Raw genomic sequence first — 21031 nt, 5'->3', positions numbered from 1 at the left:
AGTCACCCCAGGGATCAGCCCAGGGCAGGAACTCTATCTACCTTGTTCGGATGCAGCTGGTGCTTGTCTACTAGGATTTAAGTTCCTCCCAATCCCCCCTCAATTTCTTTTATTGTTATTCCCTGGCTGTAGTCAAGAGTTTTTGAAATTTGCAACAACTGAGGCTATCCAGAGGACGGAAATCTTCGAGTATTGTCAGATGCTGGGCCGCCCCAAATCCTTCATCCCTTCTTTCCAGGTAACTGAACCCACCCGAGGGCACCGCCTTAGCTGCGTCACATGGCCGCGAGCAGCTGGGTTTCCAGAGTTGCTATTTGGCACAGGGTAGCTGGGCGAAGTCATCTACAGCACTTTTCCTCGTTAGCCTGAGCGTGGGAAGAGTTAGGATTTCTTTCTAGGTCCCCTAAAAGTCTGCATTTCAAGATACGAAAGCAAATCAATGCAGCAGCCCCTGTTGCTGGAGGCTCCTGCCTTGCCCCCAAACAAATGGAAATTGGCCCGCGACCTGTCGCACCTGCTCGCAGCAAGTGCCGCTCTCCGCAAACAGCTCTCCCTTCTCCTCCTCCCCTCTGGCCATGCGGCCTGTGGGGGGGGGGGGGAGCGGGAAGGCCCAGCCCAGGGGGGTTTGCCCAGCCTGCTCCCTCCTTCCGACGTGCTCCTCCCATCTCTTTGAGTCTCCTGGCTGCAAGTTCCTTCCCACTCCGTCCCTGCCCTCACCCTTCTGTCTTCCCCTCGGGGCTTCCGCTGTGCGGGGGAGGGGGGGCGCGGGCCCTGCAGGTTCTACTCTTCTCTCAGCTTCTCTGCTTGATGACCTGATGTTACACCTCCAATTCATCAGGACTCCTTCAGTGCCCGTGTGGAGAGTGCGCCTGGCAACACAACACGCGCACGCACACTCACAGCCCACAACACAAAAAGCACAAAAATGCTCGAAAATGACGGCCTTCGTGTATAGTAGCTTCCTTCATAGTTTTACCGAAGACTCTCCCTCCCCAGCAAAGCCGAGCAGATGAGCTCCTTTGGGAACAGGTCTCTCTTCTCTCTCTCTCTTCTTTGGTCATCCCACCTTTCGGTCACCTTTGGGCAGACAGGAAGGAAGTCAGCTTTAGCGAGTGTGTTCTATGTGCCAGCAGGGCGCTATTGTGCTTTGAGTATTATTTCTAACCCCGCGAGTTGGGCATGACTCCCTTTTGCCAAACGGGAAACTGAAGAGAGGGGTCACATGCTGTGGGCTCCTATCTCTTGCCTGCCATTTGTTCTAAGAACTTTACATGGATTGTCTCATTTAATCTTTACAACAACCAAGGGGTGAACAGTATTATCCCCATGCTGTAGTGAGGAAACTGAGGCACAGGGAGGTGTGGTAACAGGCGCAATGTGGCACACCCAGTGTAGAGCTGGGATTTGAAGTTGGGCCTGTCTGATTTCCAAACCCTCATGGCTCTACCTTGCTGTGCCCCTCATGCTTCTGTAAATAGCTGTCTGCCTGCATCAGAGTCATTTCTTCTTCTTTCCTATGTCTCCCCTGGTGCCTAGTCCTATGCTCCACAAATGCCAGGCTTTCCAGATTACGTGGGCTTGTTTATCAGAAGTAACTAGTCTGGTGCATTCCCGTAGTGACTCGGTCTCCAGAGACTGAACTGATGTGACTCCCATCCCTTTCTCAGCGATGTGTGACCTGTAGGCTGGATTTGCAACTGTTCCCCTACGCAGACCGAGTAAACCAAATGGCACGAGGCCCTCCTTGATATTTTGGATGGCAGAGTTAGCTGAAGCTGGCAGTCAGCTGACTTATCTACATGTCTCTCCTTCTATCCTGCCCGGATGGACTAGTCACTGGCCCCGCTCCTCTCCACAGGTGTATAAGCTCCTTTATGCTTCCCGTCTGGCAGATTATGGCCTTGCGTCCCTGGCCTTGCATTACTGCGAAGCCATTGGCACGGCCCTCCTTAGCCAAGGAGAGAGCGATCACCCTGTGCTATTAGTGGAACTCATCAAGGTGAGTTTCTCAAAGGGTTCTCTGCAGGTGTTTTATCTTCAGTGTTCAGAGAAAGCTATTGTTAAAGCAGCTTAGACTCCACAGCCCATCTCCTTTGAACATGCTGGAAAATTGGAGCCCATGGCTGTCTTTGACCACGTACGCATGCCCAGGCATGATAAGCAGAGTCCTGACACCACACAAAGAAGCAGGCAGTGGGCGGGGGTTGTTGGGATCGGGGGGGCTGGAAAGCAGGCGTGTGCTGTGCCAGGAATTTATTCTTGCATCCGCTTTTCTGGGACAGTAAAACCACATGTTCCGGTCAGCCGTTCTAATTATAAATGCTGGACTTAGAGTATATATTTTAGTGATTAAAACAGGAAATGAGCCTTATTAAAATGCTTTTAAATGCATGGAATACTTTATCACATGTGGGGTACATTTAAAAACGACAACATAACATATCAACGTTTAGTTCCAGGGGAAGAAAATGATCGGGCAAATAGTGCCAATTAATTGAAGAAAAATCCATTAGCTGGAGAGTAAAAAGACAGCCTGTTGTCAATTTTTGCTTTGCTTTAGACAAGGTCCAACTGTTGGATTCAGCAGCCAGCAAAATCTGTGGTGCTGAGCCCCCTGCCCCTGAAAAATGTAGGGGGCTCAGGGACTCAGAATGGAGGGGCTGTCCCCGCCCCATGGAATTCTGGGATTGGAATTAGCATTTTAGCAACAGTCCAGGTGATTCCTAGGAGCACCCAAGTGCAGTACTTGAGAAGCAGTACTAGAGGAGACAACTTTGCAGAGACACAAAGCTGGGTAACAGTTTCTTCTTATATTTTATTGCATATCTAACACCAAGATGGGTTAATTGTTTATTTATGTTGCAGTTTCAGGAAGGTATCTGCTGGATTTGCTAATCAATTATTCTTGGTAATCTAATTTGCAAGGGAGTTAAGACTGTCTTTCTCCTATTCCCCTGTTGCCTCTTTCCCCATCATCTATGTCTGCTTTCCCCTCTCTTACCTTCGCCCCTGACCCGGTTGGGAACCGGGCACAGCTAGCGGAGAAACTGAAGCTGTCAGATCCCTTGGTTGTAGACAGACGCAGAGACCGGGACCTGGAGCCAGACTGGCTGGTGCAGCTTCGGAGGCGGCTCAAGGAGCTGGCGGTGAGCGGGGTTGGAGCCGGGATGGTGGTGAGACCTCTGTTTCTCTCTCCGTTCCCCTGGAACAGAGCACTGACCTTGGCAAGTCCCCGATCCCACGGAGGGCCATGAAGTCCCCCATCCGCGAGACACAGGTTGACCCGGGAGGGGGTGGCGCTCAGCCCCCCAGCTGTTGCCTGTCCCTCGGGCAGAGATGGTCTCCTGGGTTTGCCTGTGAGGCCCTGGGGCCCTCTTGCCAATCACCCTTGTCTTTGGTCCTAGAAGCTACATTTATGAGCATTAAAGCTTTCATCTCTCTGTTAGGAACAATGGATCACAGTGGACTCGTGTCACTTTCATGTAATGTAGGGCAATTGCTTAAAAGATTTCCGGACCTTTCCTTTTTGTTCTGACAACTGCAGAAGCTGCTGGTAGTAATTGTACCAGTAATTCGAACAGGCCTGCCTCCATTTTCTTTCTTCCAATCTCTATAACGACGGGAGAGGGTGGATTTTTCAAGGCACACACGTCCCTGACTCCCATGGGCTGCACGCACGGGGCCCTGGGGCCCTTCCAGTTGCCCCTTCTTTGGGGAGACGCTGGGAGATGCTGGTCTCCTGGTCCCTGCCTGCTCTGAGCACACCCAGGAGAGATGCAGGGCTGAGGCCTTGCCCTTGCCCCTCCCCCACCAGCCCTCAGCATCCGGTCCAGATTCTCATACCTCGTCACTCCGTCTGAAGTTTCTTTTTGACTTAATTTTTATTTTTTTATTTAAAAAATTTTTTTTAATGTTTATTTATTTTTGAGAGACAGAGAGTGAGCAGGGGAGGGGCAGAGAGAGAGAGAGGGAGACACAGTATTTGAAACAGGCTCCAGTCTCTGTGCTGTCAGCACGGAGCCCAATGCAGGGCTCAAACTCACAAACCTGAGCCAAAGTTGGACGTTTAACGGACTGAGCTACCCAGGAGCCCCTTGACTTAATTTTAAACCATTGTTCCCTGTTCTTGCTTTTCTTTGTGTAGTTTAAAAAGATGTTACTTTGTGTTTAATAGCAGAAGGTCACAGGAGACACTGGGGATCTTTGTCCTGCTCACTCAGATGCTTCTGGAGTCGGAGGACCATCAGGTACCTGTGCTGATGACCTGAGTGCAAATGGCTGACTCTCTGGGCCTGATCGTAGAGATAACAGAACTTAGAAAATATTCGCCTGGCCCTTCCTGGGGGGTACTTCCTTGCCTGTACAAATCTGACCTTGTCCCCACAGCTCTGTCTGGCCACAGCCATCCTGACACTTCTAAGTTCCCACATGTTTAGAGTTTCTGCCTCACATTCAGGTTTTAATACTCACCATGTTGTATCGTGATCTCATTGTTTCACCTGCCTCTGTACCTTCTCCCCAGCTGATGTGTTTCTTGAGGCCAGAGAGGGTGGATTGTCTGTGTTTCATGTAGGTGTTGGAAACATAGGAAGATTTTTTTGAGCTATCAGTTTTGATTTTTGAGCTAACAATTGCTATAGACATGTGACAAATGTTTCAAAATGTTGCCAGCACATGCCTCCTTTCCCCTCAGGATGCCCCTGAGTGCTGGGTCCAGCCAGCATTATTACCCCCAATTAGCTCTGGGCCCTTTCCCCAAGTGACCACACCCCTCTGCCCTGTGGTGGGGTCAGGACAGGGTGTCATCTCTTGATTTCCAGCCGTTTCCCACTCGCGGGCATCTTCCTCACGGAGGATGAGCTGGGGGAAGGCAAGGAAAGCGGGCCCTGCTTTCTGTTTCTCAGCTTTGCTGCTGTTTTCCAGCACCTTCCAGGCAGAGGCCTGGAGGGGAATCAGGCCAGGGCTTCTTGAATGCTGCTTCCACCGGCAAGCAGCCCTGTCCCTTGTCACCCAATTGAGCATGTGGGTCAGCAGCCCCACTGGCCCAGTGACCATCAGCCAGTCATCCACACCACAGCCCATCTCATTAGCAAAGTGGGAGAGCCAGAAGGAATCCCACCACACTCGCTTCCGGGGCCGATGCTCTGGTTCATTTCTGTGGTTCTGATTTGGGTTTTAATGGGAAATTTCTAAGCTTCAAACACCCAAGTCCATTAGGAAATCCTTAAAGGAGAAAGTTTACCCCCAAATAAAAAAGTGTGGAGTGAAACAAGGAAGGTAATTTCTATCCTCCTGATGTGCTGGTTCAAGGCTCAGAGATCATACAAGGCAGTGAGGGAAATAATTTTGTGAACTCTAAGTCACAAGCAGTGACAGGTGTTACAATCACTGCTGTGTTGTATTTGTCATCACATTAATGGCAGCCACATCAAGCGGCCTGTCCTTGTGACTGCTTTCCAAAGAGGACATGGCAGGAATGACCCTGGTGTGATGGGTCCACGCTAATGTCACCTTGCAGGTCTCAGTCTTTCTTCTTTGCCCTATGTCCTTAGGAAACACTTTCTACCATGATCTTTTAGGACGTCAGAGCCACTCAGAAGCCCTTGGGGACCGCAGAGCCTTGTGGCCAACACCGGAGCAGATGGGGCCAGGCCAGCCCAGCTCACAACACCCCATTCCCCACCAGCCCAGTTCCTGTCCAGGAGGAGGAGGTGTGGGGCAGATGGGGGTCCCCGTGCCTCTTTACTCGGTTCCTGAGGTCTGTCTGCCAGGGACTGGTGGCTGTATGGCCGTGACAGGCCCTTCTGGAGGAGAAGCCTGGGAAGAAGCCCAGCAGATATATCCACCTCCTGGTAAGACCTGCCAGCTAGTCTGGAAGCCTGGGGTGAGGAGTGTTGAAGGGGAGGAAGCAGATGATGGAGGTGGGCGGGGTCAGAGGTGGGGTCAGAGCTGATCAAGCCCTGAACAGTGGGTGTGCACCTGACTGAGGGCCTGCTCTGTGGTAGCCCTGGGGCTGGGACTCTGCGTGCCTCCGAGGGCTTGCCCTTCCATTGCAGCCTGCCTCTCTACTGGACAATCATAGTGAGGCTCACAGCGGTCACTCCTGCCCTCCTCTTGGATGCAGAGTTCCTAGGAGAGAGGCTGCAGGGTGGAGAAGGGAGGAAAATGCCACTTGCACCCAAGTGTGATGAGCAGTGCTGAGTCACCAAGCGAATGCTGGCAGCCAGACAGGGGGATTACATCGTAGACCTTCTAAGATAAGGTCCTGTCCAAAACAGGAGACTCAAATGGAGGGGAAGGTCAGGGAGGAACCCTGTGAGCTAGCTCCACGTGACCCAGGTTTCCAGGATTCCTAAGGAACAGCCTTGGTTCAGGGTAGAGGTCAGGTGACCAGCATGTCCTGGGGCAGCTGGAAGAGGGTTGTGCCCGTGGATTCACATTTATGCGATCCAATTGGTTTGGACTGGATAGGCTGGGACCTCCAGCTGCTTTGCAGTTAGAAAAGCCGACAGTAGCCACGTTCCTTCTTCAGATTAGATGGGAAAAGCACAAGTTCACATCACTGTGTTTGTGTTTTGTGCCATAACAGAGAGTATAGTATCTGAAGGAAGTTTCCAGCATCCGGATGGTCAAAAGGCTGTTTCCAAACCCCAGGTGAGAGGACAAAGCACAGCAGATGCTGACGGCTACCTCCTCTAATGCTTCTAATGCTTCAGGTTTTTTCCATTTGCCCAGATTTCTTAGCCATGTGCAAACTCCTTCTTCTGCCTGGCCCCAGCTCTCCCTTCCACAATGCAACTTGTTTCTTGCTATACCAAATCCTAGCGGTGGGAAGGAGGGCCGTGTTCTTGTTTCTGTTCAATCCTGCCAACCGGTGTCCATGGGGGGAGGGGTGGCAGGGCTGAGTTTAGTTTTGGCCTCTGAGATCTCTGACACCTCCCTCACTGTCCTGACACCTCTGACACCTCACTCACCACGCCCTGCCCTGTCATGGGAGACTCTGATGCTTATTTCTTTAAATTTTTTTTTTTTTAATGTTTATTTATTTTTGAGAGGGACAGAGACAGAATGCGAGTGGGGCAGGTTAGGGGCAGAGAGAGAGGGAGACACAGAATCCGAAGCAGGCTCCAGGCTCCAGGCTCCAGGCTCCGAGCTGTCAGCACAGAGTCCGACGCGGGGCTCGAACTCACAGACCGTGAGATCATGACCTGAGCCGAAGTCGGACGCTCAACCGACTGAGCCACCCAGGCGCCCCTGATGTTTATTTCTTTATTGTAATGTTTACCTTGCTTTTTTCCCCAAGAGGGACCTTTGTCAGCTGTGTCTTTTCTCCTCAGTTAGGCTGGGAGGTTTTGGAGGTGGCCATGTCTAATTGACCATTCTATCTAGCTGTCGAATGTGCCCTTCCCCCAACAATGGCCATTGCTGGTCCCAAACTTAAGATGTTCTTCAGCTTTGCCTGGTTGGAGGCTTACATTGTATACATTTGAGCACATATGTAGTGGTTATACCTAAAAATGTCTCAAGTAGGTACTTGGCCACAGGACTTAAAAACTTTTATGCTTTACTTTTTTTTTTCTGACTGAAAAAGTAGTACATTATTGTTACAGAAAACTTGAAAAGTAAAGAGAAAGTATCATATAAATAACCAAATATCGCTCATGTGTTCTTAAATGTGTATATGAAGTTTTATTTCCTATTTGTTATTTAATACTGTAAAATGAGGTTTTCCATGTCATTCATAAATGATTTTTAAAGTTTTATTTGTTTACTTATTTTGAGAGAGAGGGAAAGTGTGAGTGAGGGAGGGATTGAGAGAGAGGGAGAGAGAATCTCAAGCAGGCTCCACAATGTCAGCAGAGAGCCTGAGGCAGGGCTTGAACTCACGGTTCATGAGATCATAACCTGAGCCGCAATCAAGAGTCGGATGCTTAACCAACTCAAGCACCCATAAATGATTTCTAATATTGGTATGATAAAGTCCATTGTATGAAAGCACCATCGTTCATTGGTTCCTTCGTTCACAAATCCCGAGATTCTGTCGTATCTGTAGCACTATCACAGGGTTGGGGAGACGCAGGGAACCAGACAAATCCTACTTTCAGTTTAGTGGAGGTGACTGCAGATGAACGCTGTATGCATAATGGATTTTATCTGAGATGGGGTGTCAGTAAGCATACCTCTGGGGAGGCCTGGAGCACAGGTCAGAATGGGGGGCCGACCTGAGCCAGGGAGGTGTCTAAGGAATGATCCTTCAAGGCAGAGGGAGTAGCAAGTCAAATGGGACTCACTTGGTGGGTGAAGGAAGGAGCAAGGGACTCACTGTGTGTAGACAGTGGGGAGCAAGGGGCTGAGAAGCAAGGCCAGGGCAATAGAGACCAGACCAACAGGGCTTTGTAGGCCACAGGAAGGAGCCCCAAGTTTTGCTCACCACTCCCGCATTGTTAAACATTTGAAGTGTGTGTCTCTTCCTTTTCTTTCTTTCCTCCTCTCTCTCTCACTGCATATTGCCTTCCCTTCCCTTCACATATAAAACACAGCGGTGGACATTCTAGTGATGGACGTGTAAGCCTGGTCTATTTCTTGAATTATTCAGTCAGGAGAAATTTCTAGAAGGAGAGGCTGCTTAGGTTGGAATCCTTGCTCTGCCAATTGCTAGCTCTGTGGCCTTAGGTTGCTTAATCTTTCTGTGTCTTAGTTTTCTCCTATATAAATGGGATGATAACAATAGTACCCACCTCGTGGGACAATTGTAAGGATTAAATGAATCACTGTATGTAAAGTGTTTAGAAACAGTATTTACTACACAGTAAATTCTATGTTCAGAATTAAAAAATGAAGTTTTTTCTAGATTTGCCAAAGCATTTTCCAAAGGTTGTACCAGTTATGCCTTTTTTTGAATACGAAATGGAAACATAACACAAAGGGACAAACATTATATGGTTCTACTTATATGAGGTACTTAGAACAAGCAAATTAATGGACAAAAAGAGTAGAGGCTATTACCGGATTGGGGGAGGAGAGAGTGAGGAGTGTTTAATGGGCACGGAGTTTCTGTTGAGGTTGATCCGATGTTCTGGAAATGGATATTGGTGGTGGTTAGCCAACATTGTGAATGTACTAACGTCACTGAATTGTATGCTTAAAAATACTTAAATTGGTAAACTTCATGCTATGTATATTTTACCACGCACACAAATAGAAAGGCCCATGGACACATTTTGCTGCCCTCTGGTGCATTTGTTCACAGTTGATCTTGAGCAAGTCTGCCAGGAATGAGCTCTAGGATGAGTTAGGGCCAGTGTATTAGTCTCTGTCCTCTTGGGTGTGTGGGTCCCCACAGGCAGTTTCCTGTTCTCTTCATCTCCAGCGGTAGCATTCCATATCTTCTGCTCCAGGCCTCGGCATCGTTGTGGAAATCTGATGTGGGGAGGTAGCATGGCAGCCAAAAGCCCATCCAGTTAGGGATACCACGGGGACTGGGATTGGGCTTTGGCCTTGTCCTAAGACCTTCCGCAAACCATTTCTCAGCCCTGTGTGGTGTGTCCTCATCAGTCAGGTGTGATCCTGGAAGGCCTGCCTGCTGATGTACTGAGTGGGGCTGGTGATTTGCCTTTGTAGCCTGTCAAGTGCTATGAAAATATTAGTTCTTATCTTCTTTAATTCTAGGTGCCGCTGATTCCCAGATCACGAAACGTTTCTGAGAGTTCCACCGTTTCAGTCAAGGAGGATGAGGAGGAATCCTCCGATGAGGCAGATAAAAAATCCTCCCCAAATCCAGCACAGACGGAAAAGCTAGGAGATGTGAAAGAGAACACAAAGGTGGCAGTCTTTTCTGTTGCCATCATTCCCCCCACCCCCAACTGGGGGGCAGGGTTGGGAATCTGGGCTTTGGCCGGGCCTCTGACAACCCACCATCAGACTGGGGTCGGCTAATCTATTCGGCCAGAGGAGCGCACCACAGGCCTTAAATCTCCCCCCTTCCCTTCCAGAGCTCAGGGTTTGGCTGGTTCAGCTGGTTTCGCTCGAAGCCCAGAAGCGACGCATCCCCTTCTGGAGAAGACTCGTCCGACAGTCCCGACTCTGAGGTGAGCATGAGGGTGTGAGGGCAGGGACGCTTCCGCCCTTTGGAGGAAGTTTCCTCAGAACCTCTGAGGCCCGGAGGTCTCATCTGGCAATTGGCAAAGGCAGATGATGAAGGGTCTTAAAAATTAGGACGAAGAATATTAACTTTAGGGGGCCAGCGGTTGTCCGATCATTGAGCAGAGCAGTGGCAGGAAGAAAGTGGAGTTTTGGGGTGAGTGCCCGGCCACAGGTCACAGGTTGAGGCCGCTGTTGAGGGCATGGCGGGGATACAGCCGCCGGCATGAATTTGTTAACCACTGGCATCACCAACACTGCCTTTCTTTCTCCACTAAGCAGGAGACCTCCGGAGAATCTTCTCCCCCTCAGGCCGGGCCCGGCCTCTCACTGACATCTCTCCCAGAGCCCCAGTCTCTGCCAGGAGGCCCCTTCTCTGGGGCCACAGGTACCGCCAACCGCATGCCCTCTGGGCTGTCTGTGGGCTCTCTGCGCTCCTTGGCCATTGGGGGTGCCTCTGGGAGTGGGACTCCTCAGCCCTGGGCAGTGGACACAGCCCCCACTCGTTGTCTTCTAGGCGAGGGCGGAGTGCAAGGACCCGCGTCCGGTGAGGGAGCGGCCGAGGGCACAGGCAGTGGAGGCTTGTCTGGGCCTGAGGTGAGCCGTCTTGGGGCCGGAGCCTGGGGCCCCACCAGATGCCTGTGTGAGGACTGCACACTCGGGGTGGGCTGGAGGCGCCATCTTGTGAGGGTCTGACTCGGGGAATCAGAGAGAGCTTCTGCACCAGTTTGCTAGGGCCACCGTAACAAATGTCCCGGACTGAGCAGCTTAAACAGTTACTTCCTCACGGTTCTGGAGGCTGCAAGTCTGAGATGGAGGTGTGGGCAGAGGTGGTTTCTCCGGAGACCTCTTTCGTCGGCTTGTTAGATGGCAGTGGTGTCACATGGTGGCTCTTCTGTGTGTGTTGGTGTCCAGATTTTCCCTTCTTATAAGGACACCCGTCATACTGACTCAGGGCCCACCCTAATGACCTCATCTTACCTTAATCACCTATTTTTTAATTTTATTTTTAATTTTTTAAAGGTTTTATTAGAATTTTTTTAATGTTTCTTTATTTTTGAGACAGACACAGAGCATGAGTGGGGGAGGGGCAGAGAGCGAGGCAGACACACAGAATCCTTAGCAGGCTCCGCGAACCCACGAACCCACGAACCCATGAACTGTGAGATCATGACCTGAGCTGAAGGCAGACACTTAACCGACTGAGCCACCCAGGTGCCCCTTTAAAGGTTTTATTTATTAAAAAAAAAAAAAGTTAATGTTTATTTATTTTTGAGAGAGAGAGACAGAGTGTGAGTGGGGGAGGGGCAGAGAGAGAGGGAGACACAGAATCAGAAACAGGCTCCAGGCTCTGAGCTGTCAGCACAGAGCCTGATGCAAGGCTCGAACTTGCGAGCCATGAGATCATGACCTGAAGGTTAGACGCTTAACCAATGAGCCACCCAGGTCCCCTTTAAAGGTTTTATTTTTAAATAATCTCTACACCCATGGTGGGGCTTGAACCCACAACCCCAAGATCAAGAGTCAGATAATCTACCACCTGAGCCAGCCAGGCACTCCCTTAATCACCTCTTTAAAGACACTACCTCAGGGGCATCTGGGTAGCTCAGTCAGCTAAGCGTCTGATTCTTGATTTCGGCTCAGGTCACGATCTCATAGTTTTGTGGGTTTGAGCCCCTTGTTGGGGGCTCTGTGTTGACACGTGGAGTCTGCTTGGGATTTTCTCTCTCTGCCCCTCCTGCACTTGGACTCTGTCTCTCTCAAAGTAAACAAATAAATCTAAAAAAAAAAAAAAAAGACAGTGCTTCCAAATACATTCTGAAGTACTGGGAGGGTTAGAATTTCAACACACGAAGTTTCAAGGGGACACAATATCAACTTCCCATATCAACTTCCTCAGGTGAGATCTAGAGAACTGCCTCTTTCCCTTCCCCAGAGCTCATTAGTGTCTTTGGCAAGGGCTGTACACAATTCTTTTTTTTTAATGTTTATTTTTGAGAGAGAGAGAGAGGCTGAACACGAGCAAGGGAGGGGAAGAGAAAGAGGGAGACACAGAATCCAAAGCAGGATCCAGGCTCTGAGCTGTCAGCACAGAGCCCGATGCGGGGCTCAAACCCACGAACCACAAGATCATGACCTGAGCTGAAGTTGGATGGTTAACTGACTGAGCCACCCAGGTGCTCCCCCACCCCCTGCTTTTTTTTTTTTTTTTTTAATGAGGGCTGTAAATTCTTGATAAATCTTGCACACGGTACAAATTTCACGCTAATTGCCAGGAAAACATTTTTATTTCCTGTGGTTGGGTTAGAGCACTCTTGTAGTATTTTAGGCCTCTCAGAGAATATGACATTACATCCAGGGTTGGCTGTGCCCATGTGGGTGATGGCTGTTTGCTTGAATTACCTGAGTTCTAGCAAGAATCCCTTTCTATCTGCATCTCTTGACCAAAGTTGATGTGCAGGGAAGCCCTTGATTTTCTGGAATCAGAAATGGTGATTGATAGGATTTTCTATTGATTTCCATCACAGGGTGTTTCCTCTGAGTTTTTCTACAACCCTGGTGTTCTGCTCCCCCCACCCCCTTTGAAAGGAGGTGTTCCTCTCTACAACCCATCTCAGGTCCCCCAGGTAAGGAAGCTCCGAAGGAGACAGGTTAGGAGCACAAATTTTGGATGAAGGTGATCCAGGTTTATAATCCTAGTTTGCCACTTACCATGTGTGAGTTCTTGAGCAATGCCTTACTTGCCCTCTGTAAGCCTCAGTTTCTGCATCTATAAAGTGGGGTTGGTAGTAGCTACCTTGCAGGGTAGGTATGAAGATTAAATAGGAGCATGCATGTGAAGGACCGCACACAGAAAATGGTCAATCAGTGTCATTATTAGTAATACGACTCTTGACCTTTCACAGGTCTTGAGACTTTGAGAGACACATTGGTGTTGGTACCAGTGGTATGGAAATACCATTACTCCAACCGGGGGGTGAGGGGATCATTGCAACCTTTGAGAGAAGCTAAACTTCCTGCTCTTCAGGGACCTGGGGCAGACCCATCCTCTAATGTGCCGAGTTGGCCTCCCCCCCTTCATAAAATTGAATTTCTTCTGCCACATCCGAGAGGTATTGGGTGAAAGTAACTAATTAGATTATCACAAAAGGAAGCCACATACACCTCGCGTGTTCAGGATCCTCTAGCTCAGTCCTGCTAGCCAGCCCTGGATGGAGTCCTGCTTGGGGCTATAATCTCATGTGACCTTTATTCTTTTCCAGCTCTCCATGGCTACTAGCTTGAATCGGCCGAATCGCCTAGCCCAGCGCCGCTATCCAACCCAGCCGTGATGAAAACCACACCCGTTCCAAACTGGTCTCCTTCCTTGATCTCCAGCCCCTCTGCCATATTGGGGTCCCCAAGAGGGTTGTGCTGGCCTGTTGCCTCCCCTGTCACGAAGAAGGCAAGAGGACAGGGTCTTCTAGGACACAGCTCAGTCCAGTCTCTTAACATTGGCTTCAGAATGATGGAGAGTAGTCGGGTAGAATAGCAGACCGGAGGTGAGCAGAATGCCATGGGGGAGATTCAAGATGGTGGCTTCAGATCTTCAGGAAAGTCAAGCTTAAGAACCCCTTGGCTGGAATCAATGAGAACCCACTGGGCTCTGAGACAGGAAATTATTTGGGGGAGGCTCTCAGAACAATATTCACAACTAACTTTGGTTCCTCAGTCTTAGTTATGGACCAATTCGTGCCTCTAGTTAGCAGAGCTTTTATACTGAAACTTGATTATTGCTTCCTGTCATAATTCCCTCCACAGTGACATTTCAGCAGTTTCCCTCTTGGTCCTAGTTTTGTGCACATTTTTATGTGCTTCAGATTAATTATATTTCTCTCACTTTCTTAGCTGGTCCTATTTTTTCACATTCTGGCATCTGGCTATCAAGTTAGATTGCTATAGGCATCATATTGTCATGGTAACCGCTGAACCTAGTGATGCAGATGGATGGAACATCAGTATAATAAATGATGGGGGATGTTTCCTAAAAATGCACCCCTTCCCTGAGAGAGGAGAATGCGTGCCTGATAGTGTTAACCCCGCCCTTCCTACCTCGGGCCTCTGCGGATTGATGTTCGCAGGGTCACGGGAGCCAGAGGGAGGCGGGGAACATCTTGGAAGCTTCCAGTTCTCTTTTCAAACCCAAAATAGGAATGACTCTTGCTGTTTGTCAGATTTGCTGAAAATTGCTCCTCACAAAGAACGTTTTTTGTATGTGTAATTGTACATACAGGTTTTGTACTCTAATGCAGTACAGTTCTGATGTTGATAGCGATTAAACCAGATCATTTTATAGCAAATGCTTGTCTCTGGCTGATTTTTGCAGAGGGAGAGAGCATCCAGAGCACATTCATCCCTGAAGTGCTTCTAATAATGGTTTCCTTGTGTGATAAGGTGCGTATAGCTGGAAAGAGCCCTTTGTTAACAAAGAATCTGGGGACTGAGCCTCTTAACTTCCAAGTCTAGTGTTATTTTTTCAATTGAAAAAATATGGACAAAAGCGCCTCTGATGCAAATCAGTCACTCCACTAACTAAATATTGCATACTCTGTTCTCTAAAAAGTTTATTCATCTCTCAGATTAAATTAGGAAATGTCTGCATAAGTGTTTTCTAGACTGAGAAGGCCCTCAGTCAATGCTGTTTCCTTACTTCCCCTAAAAGACTGCTGCTCCTTCCCTCTGGTGTGCTGACACCCAGTGGCGGTACTATGGCAGTCGTGTGTGAGTTTCACAGGACCCAGACTCGGATCTCAAGGCATCTCAACCTTGTAAACTTGGGCAAGGTTATTTCACTGACTGGTGCTTCAGTTCCCTCAACTATAAAATGAGGATGAGAATTACGATAGTAGCTACCACATAGGGACATGCAAGAATGAGAACCAAAGTCTTAGAAAAGTACCTGAGGGGCGCCTGGGTGGCTCAGTCAGTTAAGCGTCCGACTTCGGCTCCGGTCATGATCTCACGGTCCGTGAGTTCGAGCCCCGCGTCGGGCTCTGTGCTGACAGCTCGGAGCCTGGAGCCTGCTTCGGATTCTGTGTCTTCCTCTCTCTCTGCCCCTCCCCTGTTCATGCTCTGTCTCTCTCTGTCTCAAAAATAAATAAAACGTTAAAAAAAAAAAAAAGTATCTGGAACAAACCAAGCACTCTATAAGTGTGGTTTAAAAAATTATTGGTAAATAATATAATAAGTAAAATCTAGACTGTCCTGTCGCCTACCAAGTTAAACTGTCATTTAATATATTTTTTTAATGTTTATTTTTGGGAGAGAGACAGAGCACGAACAGAGAAGGGGCAGAGAGAGGGAGACACAGAATCCGAAGCAGGCTCCAGGCTCTGAGCTGTCAGCACAGAGCCCGATTCAGGGCTCAAACTCACAAACCGTGAGATCATGACCTGAGCTGAACTTGGACACTTAACCGACTGAGCCACCCGGGTGCCCCTAAATGGTCAGTTTTTCATTCATGATATAGGTAATGGAACAGGAACTTAAAACTACTTTTCATTCAGTGTCCTTATTACTGAGTTTTTCTTCATGCACCTATCTGCCACCAATGCCAGATCCTGTGGCTTAGTGCCCCTGGGAACAAGGGCTTAAGGGAAGTCCTACCCCATAAAAAGAAGCTCTTGAGAGGAGGAGAGTGAGGGCTGAAGAGGAAGGCAGAGACAGCAGATGCTGGTGTGCTCACTTCCTCCTCCCGTTGGAGTTATTCATGGAAAGCCAGGAGTAAAGCATCAACAGAGCAAGCACTGAGCTGAGTTACTTCCTGGGCAGAGGGATACCCAGCAAGGGACTACTTTTCCGAGGGTAAGTCAAGGGGTTTTATGCACTAGAAAGGGAGGCCGTCATGCTATGTTTGCTAATTCATGATTGAAAGCTTGTGCTCTGCAAAGTCAGGTGCATCCATTAGTCTGTACATGGTTGGTTAAACCAAGTCCTGTTGTTCCTTGGGCAGGAAAGAGCCCTCAGCTGGGTCCAGTGAGGTCTGATGAACCGGGGTCACTCAGAGTTCTTGGTTGTTTATCAGCTCTTTTTACTCGTGGTGATGGTGGGGAGGTTGCTGAAGGTCATGATTCTTTTACAGCTTCAGCTGGCGGAAACCAGTTTTGGTGAAACAAAGCAAGTGCAGCTGTAAGAGGAAAGTATTTGTTTCCTTCTTTAGAAGGTGGAAGCTTTGGGGACCAGAGCAGGTTGTGATAGAAATCTGCTGCTAGGGGGCACCTGCGAGGCTCAGTCGGTTAAGCGTCCAACTTCAGCTCAGGTCATGATCTCACAGTTTGTGGGTTCGAGCCCCAGGTGGGGCTCTGTGCTGACAGCTCAGAGCCTGAGCCTGTTTCAGATTCTGTGTCTCCCTCTCCTTCTGCCCCTCCCCCCACTCACACTGTCTCTTTCTCAAAATAAAGGCATTAAAAAAAAAAAAAAAGATGCCTCCAGGGCTGGGGAGCCTGAGAGCTTGGGGCTTGTGGCCTCTTCCTTATCTGTAGCTTGGGAGAGGCTGCAGGGTCTGAGGGGAAGCTGGCTCTGGCCTAGCAACTTGTCCCACATGACTTGAGAGTCCTAACAGTTTGGCCTCAGGGACGGTCAAGGTCTGAGGCAGAGCTTCTAGCGCCCTGCAGCCTGGTGCCCGTGGACCCCAGCAGGGAAGGATGGCTCGGTGTCCCTGAAGGCCACAGGGGGCCGGCTGTGCCCCAGCCAGACACCTGCAGAGAAGAGGGCCCACTGTATCAGCCACAGGCCTGCCTTCCCGTCACCATGAGCCATGGCGGAGAGAGAGAGTAAGCAGAATTCTCTAAGGGAAAGCTTTACCCACAGACACTATTTCAAAGGGAAGAGCCTGAGACATCAACCTGCAAGTGTGTTTCCTCCCCTGTTCTTCAATGGGGTGTAGGCTCGGACAAAGAATACTTACAGGGAACAAAGATGCTACGTTTTCCTTAAAAAACTGAGCGGTGATGTGCAAATTTGCGATCCTGCAATATACATATAATTTAATATTTATATGAAAACATTTAAACTTAATGTTCAGTAATTTGGAAGAGAACAAACCGTTAAATTCCCATTTAAGTGTCTTTATCACATATCACCATTCCAGCCCTTCTGTCTAATCCCCTTACATGCCTATAAAACTGCAGACCAGCCGGGCTTCCTCAGTCACCTGCATCTACTCCCCTGTCAGCCTTAACTCAAGCTTCAGGTTGTGCAGGATCAAAGCCTCCTCGAGCTTTCCTTCCCCCCTAGAAATCTTTTTTTTTTTTTTTTTTTTCCTCTTTGGTCTCTTCCTCTGGGCAACCAAGAGGAAGGGCAAGAGACCGCCTCCACCTCTCCACAAAAATCGGAATATTTTCTTCCCAAGAGGAAATATGCAAAACAGTCTTCGGCTTGAAAAGAACAATAGGGGTGTAATTTGGGTCTGAGCGCTCTCTGGGGTTTCTCTGATACTTTCTTCCCACCCCTTCCCAGAGAGTGGAATGGAAGTGATGTTCGCCTCTTCTGTTTGCCAGCTGAAGCTGGAAATTGCACAGATCACGATCTGCACGCCACAGGGTGCTGGCCACTTACCTGAGGTTGCAGCCAAATGTGGTCCCCAACGCTGCCGGCTTCCCGTGAGCGCCTGAATCAGCCACTGCCCATTCAGGTCCTCCAGAAATGGTTTCTTTATGAGATGTAAAGTTATTTTGAATGAGGGTTAACAGCATAGTGAAATGTTCTCTTACAACCTCACTAAGTAGAGGAATCTGCTTCCCATGCTTTCGTCCTTTCTGTACGCATCTCTGGGTAACAGCTCTTCGCTGGAACTAGGTCAACGGCAGCATAACTTGACTGACCTGTACAAACTGCCTGTTACTTGAACGTGAGGCGTTGTCCTGGTCTTGATCCGCCTTAGAGCCGATTAAGTATCCAATTTTTAAAGAATCTCAAGAGAGGGGGATTCCTCGGCAGCCCAGACTTTCACACCCTCAACATTAGGAAGTTATTCCTAATACTTTATACCCAAATCACTCATGTGGCTCTTTAAGACTCTCAGCCGGTCCTCAGTGGAAATGGAGAACAGCTGCTTGCCGCCACCTGTGCCCAGAGTTCTTTCGCATTCTGGAAGGCCATTAAATCCTGCCTCAGCTTGTGAAATGAAGGTTCACAAAATGGGGTTTTCTTGATTAGAATTGGGGGTGAAACTACCTAAATGTTTGGAGTCTCCTGGTAGCTACAATGGCCAGACATTCCGAACTTCACTAATAGCAATAATACTTCTTGACTGTTTACTTTGCATCGGGTACCGTGAAATGCAGTCCGTGAAGTGCCCAGTATTATGCGACATTTTATAGAAAACTCCAGAGAGATTAAGCGATTTGTCCAAAGGCACACAGCTAGTAAGGAGGGAGCTGGGGTTAGAGTCCAGGTAGTCTGAATCCAGCCCTCAGAATCTGGGCTTGAAGCCACATTGCCCCTGGCCATACGTACATTCATTTGTTCAGTCATTCATCAAACAGTAATTGAATGAATGACGTTTCAGGCACTGTTCTGCGTTCCCAGCATGACAGCCTCGACAGTTAAAATACTCTTAGTCTAGTGAGGGAGACAGACATACAGACACAGCATTTACTACATAACATAAGAACTTTTAGACTTAAAAATGTGTTCGGGGGCACCTGGGTGGCTCAGTCGGTTGAGCGCCTGACTCTTGATTTCAGCTCAGGTCATGATCTCACGGTTCATGGGGGTTGAGCCCTGCGTCAGGCTGGGTGCTGACATCTCGGAGCCTGCTTGGGATTCTCTCTCTGCCTCTCCCCCGCTCGTGCTCTCTCTCTCTCTCTCAAAATAAATAAATAAACATTAAAAACCATGTTTGAGGAGCTTAGTACCTCGATACCCCTTAATAATATAGGGGTTTCATCTATTTATAGAGCTTGGGGGCTAATACGTAATATGTTCAAATTGCACCACCTCTCGTAGGCTAAGATCAAAGTTAAATTCACTGCTCGCGTATACAATAGTAAGTGTGTTGGTCAAAGTTTAGAGCGGCATCGAGGTGTGGGTGTGCGGGAAGTCTGAGGGAACAAGAGTAACAGTGCACTGTGATCACAAGTGCCGTGGAGCAATGGCATCGAAAGAGAGAGAATCTGATTCTGACCTGCCAGACTGCCCCAGAATCCCCTGTTGCTTCCTGCCCTTTGCACGATTCTGAGGCAGGAAAAGACTGACTATCACAGTGGCGCTTTCTGAAGGGCGGCGTGCGAGGTGGGGCCTGTGTGTGATTTTGTGTGTGTGCACACATGGGGTGGCCATCGCGTGAAGATGGCTTCTGAGTGTATCTCTTCACCTAAGTTCCACCTCTGCCTTACATTTCCTCTTCTTCACAATTACTGCTTACTCTCAAGAGAGGATTACTTAGAAGCCTCTTCATTAAGCGTCATCCAAGTGGCTGACACTATGTAGATATCCATGGAGTCTCACTGTACTAGAACAGGATGTAACAGATCATATGTCATTAACTCCGAACACTTGGCTAGGAAAGTTTAGATACTTTCTTGCTTTCCTGCCTACCGGGTTCTTGGAAATCAAAGGTCTTGACTTTGAAAACTTGTCTCTGCGTACCAGGGGCCCTTTTTGGAGTGTAAAAGATGATCACCAAGTGTTTTTTGTTTTGATTTTCCACTGTCCTTGCGTTCTACAATCATGATTTAGGGTCCCAAGGAGATCTCATTGTCCTGGAGCAGAAATAATTTTGAGTTTTGGGCTTCAAGATTTTATTGCCACTTTTGGGATAGTTAAATAAATACCTTGAATTAAGGAACAAATCGAAGCCCCATAGTCATGACTTCATGTTAGTTTTCAGCTTCTTCTCTTTGCAGACAGCCACAACTGCCCCCACCCCTCCCGCCACAGATGGTGTTAGCCATCCCAATAACGCACATCAGTTAATATCTTGAGTCAGGATCCAATTGAAGGAGCTTGTCTAACAGGTACATTGCCGACAACCTGAGATACATTGACACTTGCTAAATCGGTTTTTAAATGCACTAGAGTAGTTTGCAATTTAAAAGCAGTGGATGTGAGGCCCCTAACATAAAGAATTATTTGCAAAGAAAACAATCACTCCCAATTTAACACCCTGTAGAGGCTGACTTTGTAGTCTCAGGGAAGAAGATTAAGAAGATTTTCATTCTAGGTTCCCACCCCAGTAGCTGAACTGGTGACCTGAAGTAAGTTAATTGAATTTCTCAGTGTCCCCAAACTTGTCAGTCAAAAACTTGGATCCACTCATTCAACAAACATTTTTTAGGACCTTCCATGGGATAGAGAAATGAAAGTGACGTGCTAGCTCTCAGAGCGCACAGAGTTGTCCCAGGTGCTATTGATGTATTACACCCTGGTTCTGCCTACCTGGAAGGAGGCGGTTGGGAAGGTTCTGGAGGGGGTAACTTTATCCATGAAAAGACCATGGTCCAGAGAGGTTAATCAATTTTCCCAAATCCCCTTAGTTAAAGTTCTGATTTTCAGGCTGATGAGCTTTTCCTTTGAATATGAAAACACAATTTAAAATGCAAAGCTTTTTATTGTCGCAGTGAGGGTGTGGGGTTTATTTTTGTTCATTTTAGTTTTTTGTTTGTTTGTTTTGTTTTCTTTAAAGAGAGAGAGCATGCATGAGGGGGGAGGGGAAGAGGGAAAAAGAGAGAGAGAATCCCAAGCAGGCTCAATCCCCACCCTGGGATCATGACCTGAGCAGAAATCAAGAGTCAGTAGCTCAACAGACTGAGCCACCCAGGCGCCCTGCATGTGTGTGTGTGTGTGTGTGTGTGTGTGTGTGTGTGTGTGTGTGTGTGTAGTAATAAAAGCATTGACAACAATAATAACA

The 21031-nt window shown here is 48.4% G+C and overlaps 1 protein-coding gene across 1 annotated transcript in view; it reads left to right on the top strand.

Annotated features, from left to right (window-relative positions):
- Positions 1–14429, top strand: part of LOC102957083 (protein transport protein Sec16B) — a 41264-nt gene extending 26835 nt beyond the window's left edge. Inside the window, exons 15-26 of the mRNA XM_042976570.1 lie at positions 133–238; positions 1859–1999; positions 3036–3146; positions 4175–4247; positions 5580–5852; positions 6590–6654; positions 9670–9822; positions 9993–10088; positions 10423–10528; positions 10658–10737; positions 12669–12767; positions 13404–14429. Of these exons, the coding sequence (XP_042832504.1) occupies positions 133–238; positions 1859–1999; positions 3036–3146; positions 4175–4247; positions 5580–5852; positions 6590–6654; positions 9670–9822; positions 9993–10088; positions 10423–10528; positions 10658–10737; positions 12669–12767; positions 13404–13472 (1372 nt within the window). The 3' untranslated portion in view covers positions 13473–14429. The remainder of the gene's footprint in view (positions 1–132; positions 239–1858; positions 2000–3035; positions 3147–4174; positions 4248–5579; positions 5853–6589; positions 6655–9669; positions 9823–9992; positions 10089–10422; positions 10529–10657; positions 10738–12668; positions 12768–13403) is intronic.
- The last annotated feature ends 6602 nt before the right edge of the window (positions 14430–21031 follow it).

This window comes from Panthera tigris, chromosome F3 (genome assembly GCF_018350195.1).
Source record: "Panthera tigris isolate Pti1 chromosome F3, P.tigris_Pti1_mat1.1, whole genome shotgun sequence".
Taxonomy (NCBI): domain Eukaryota; kingdom Metazoa; phylum Chordata; class Mammalia; order Carnivora; family Felidae; genus Panthera; species Panthera tigris.
Note: the sequence above shows the minus strand (reverse complement) of the source record. Positions and strands in the feature narration are given on the sequence as shown.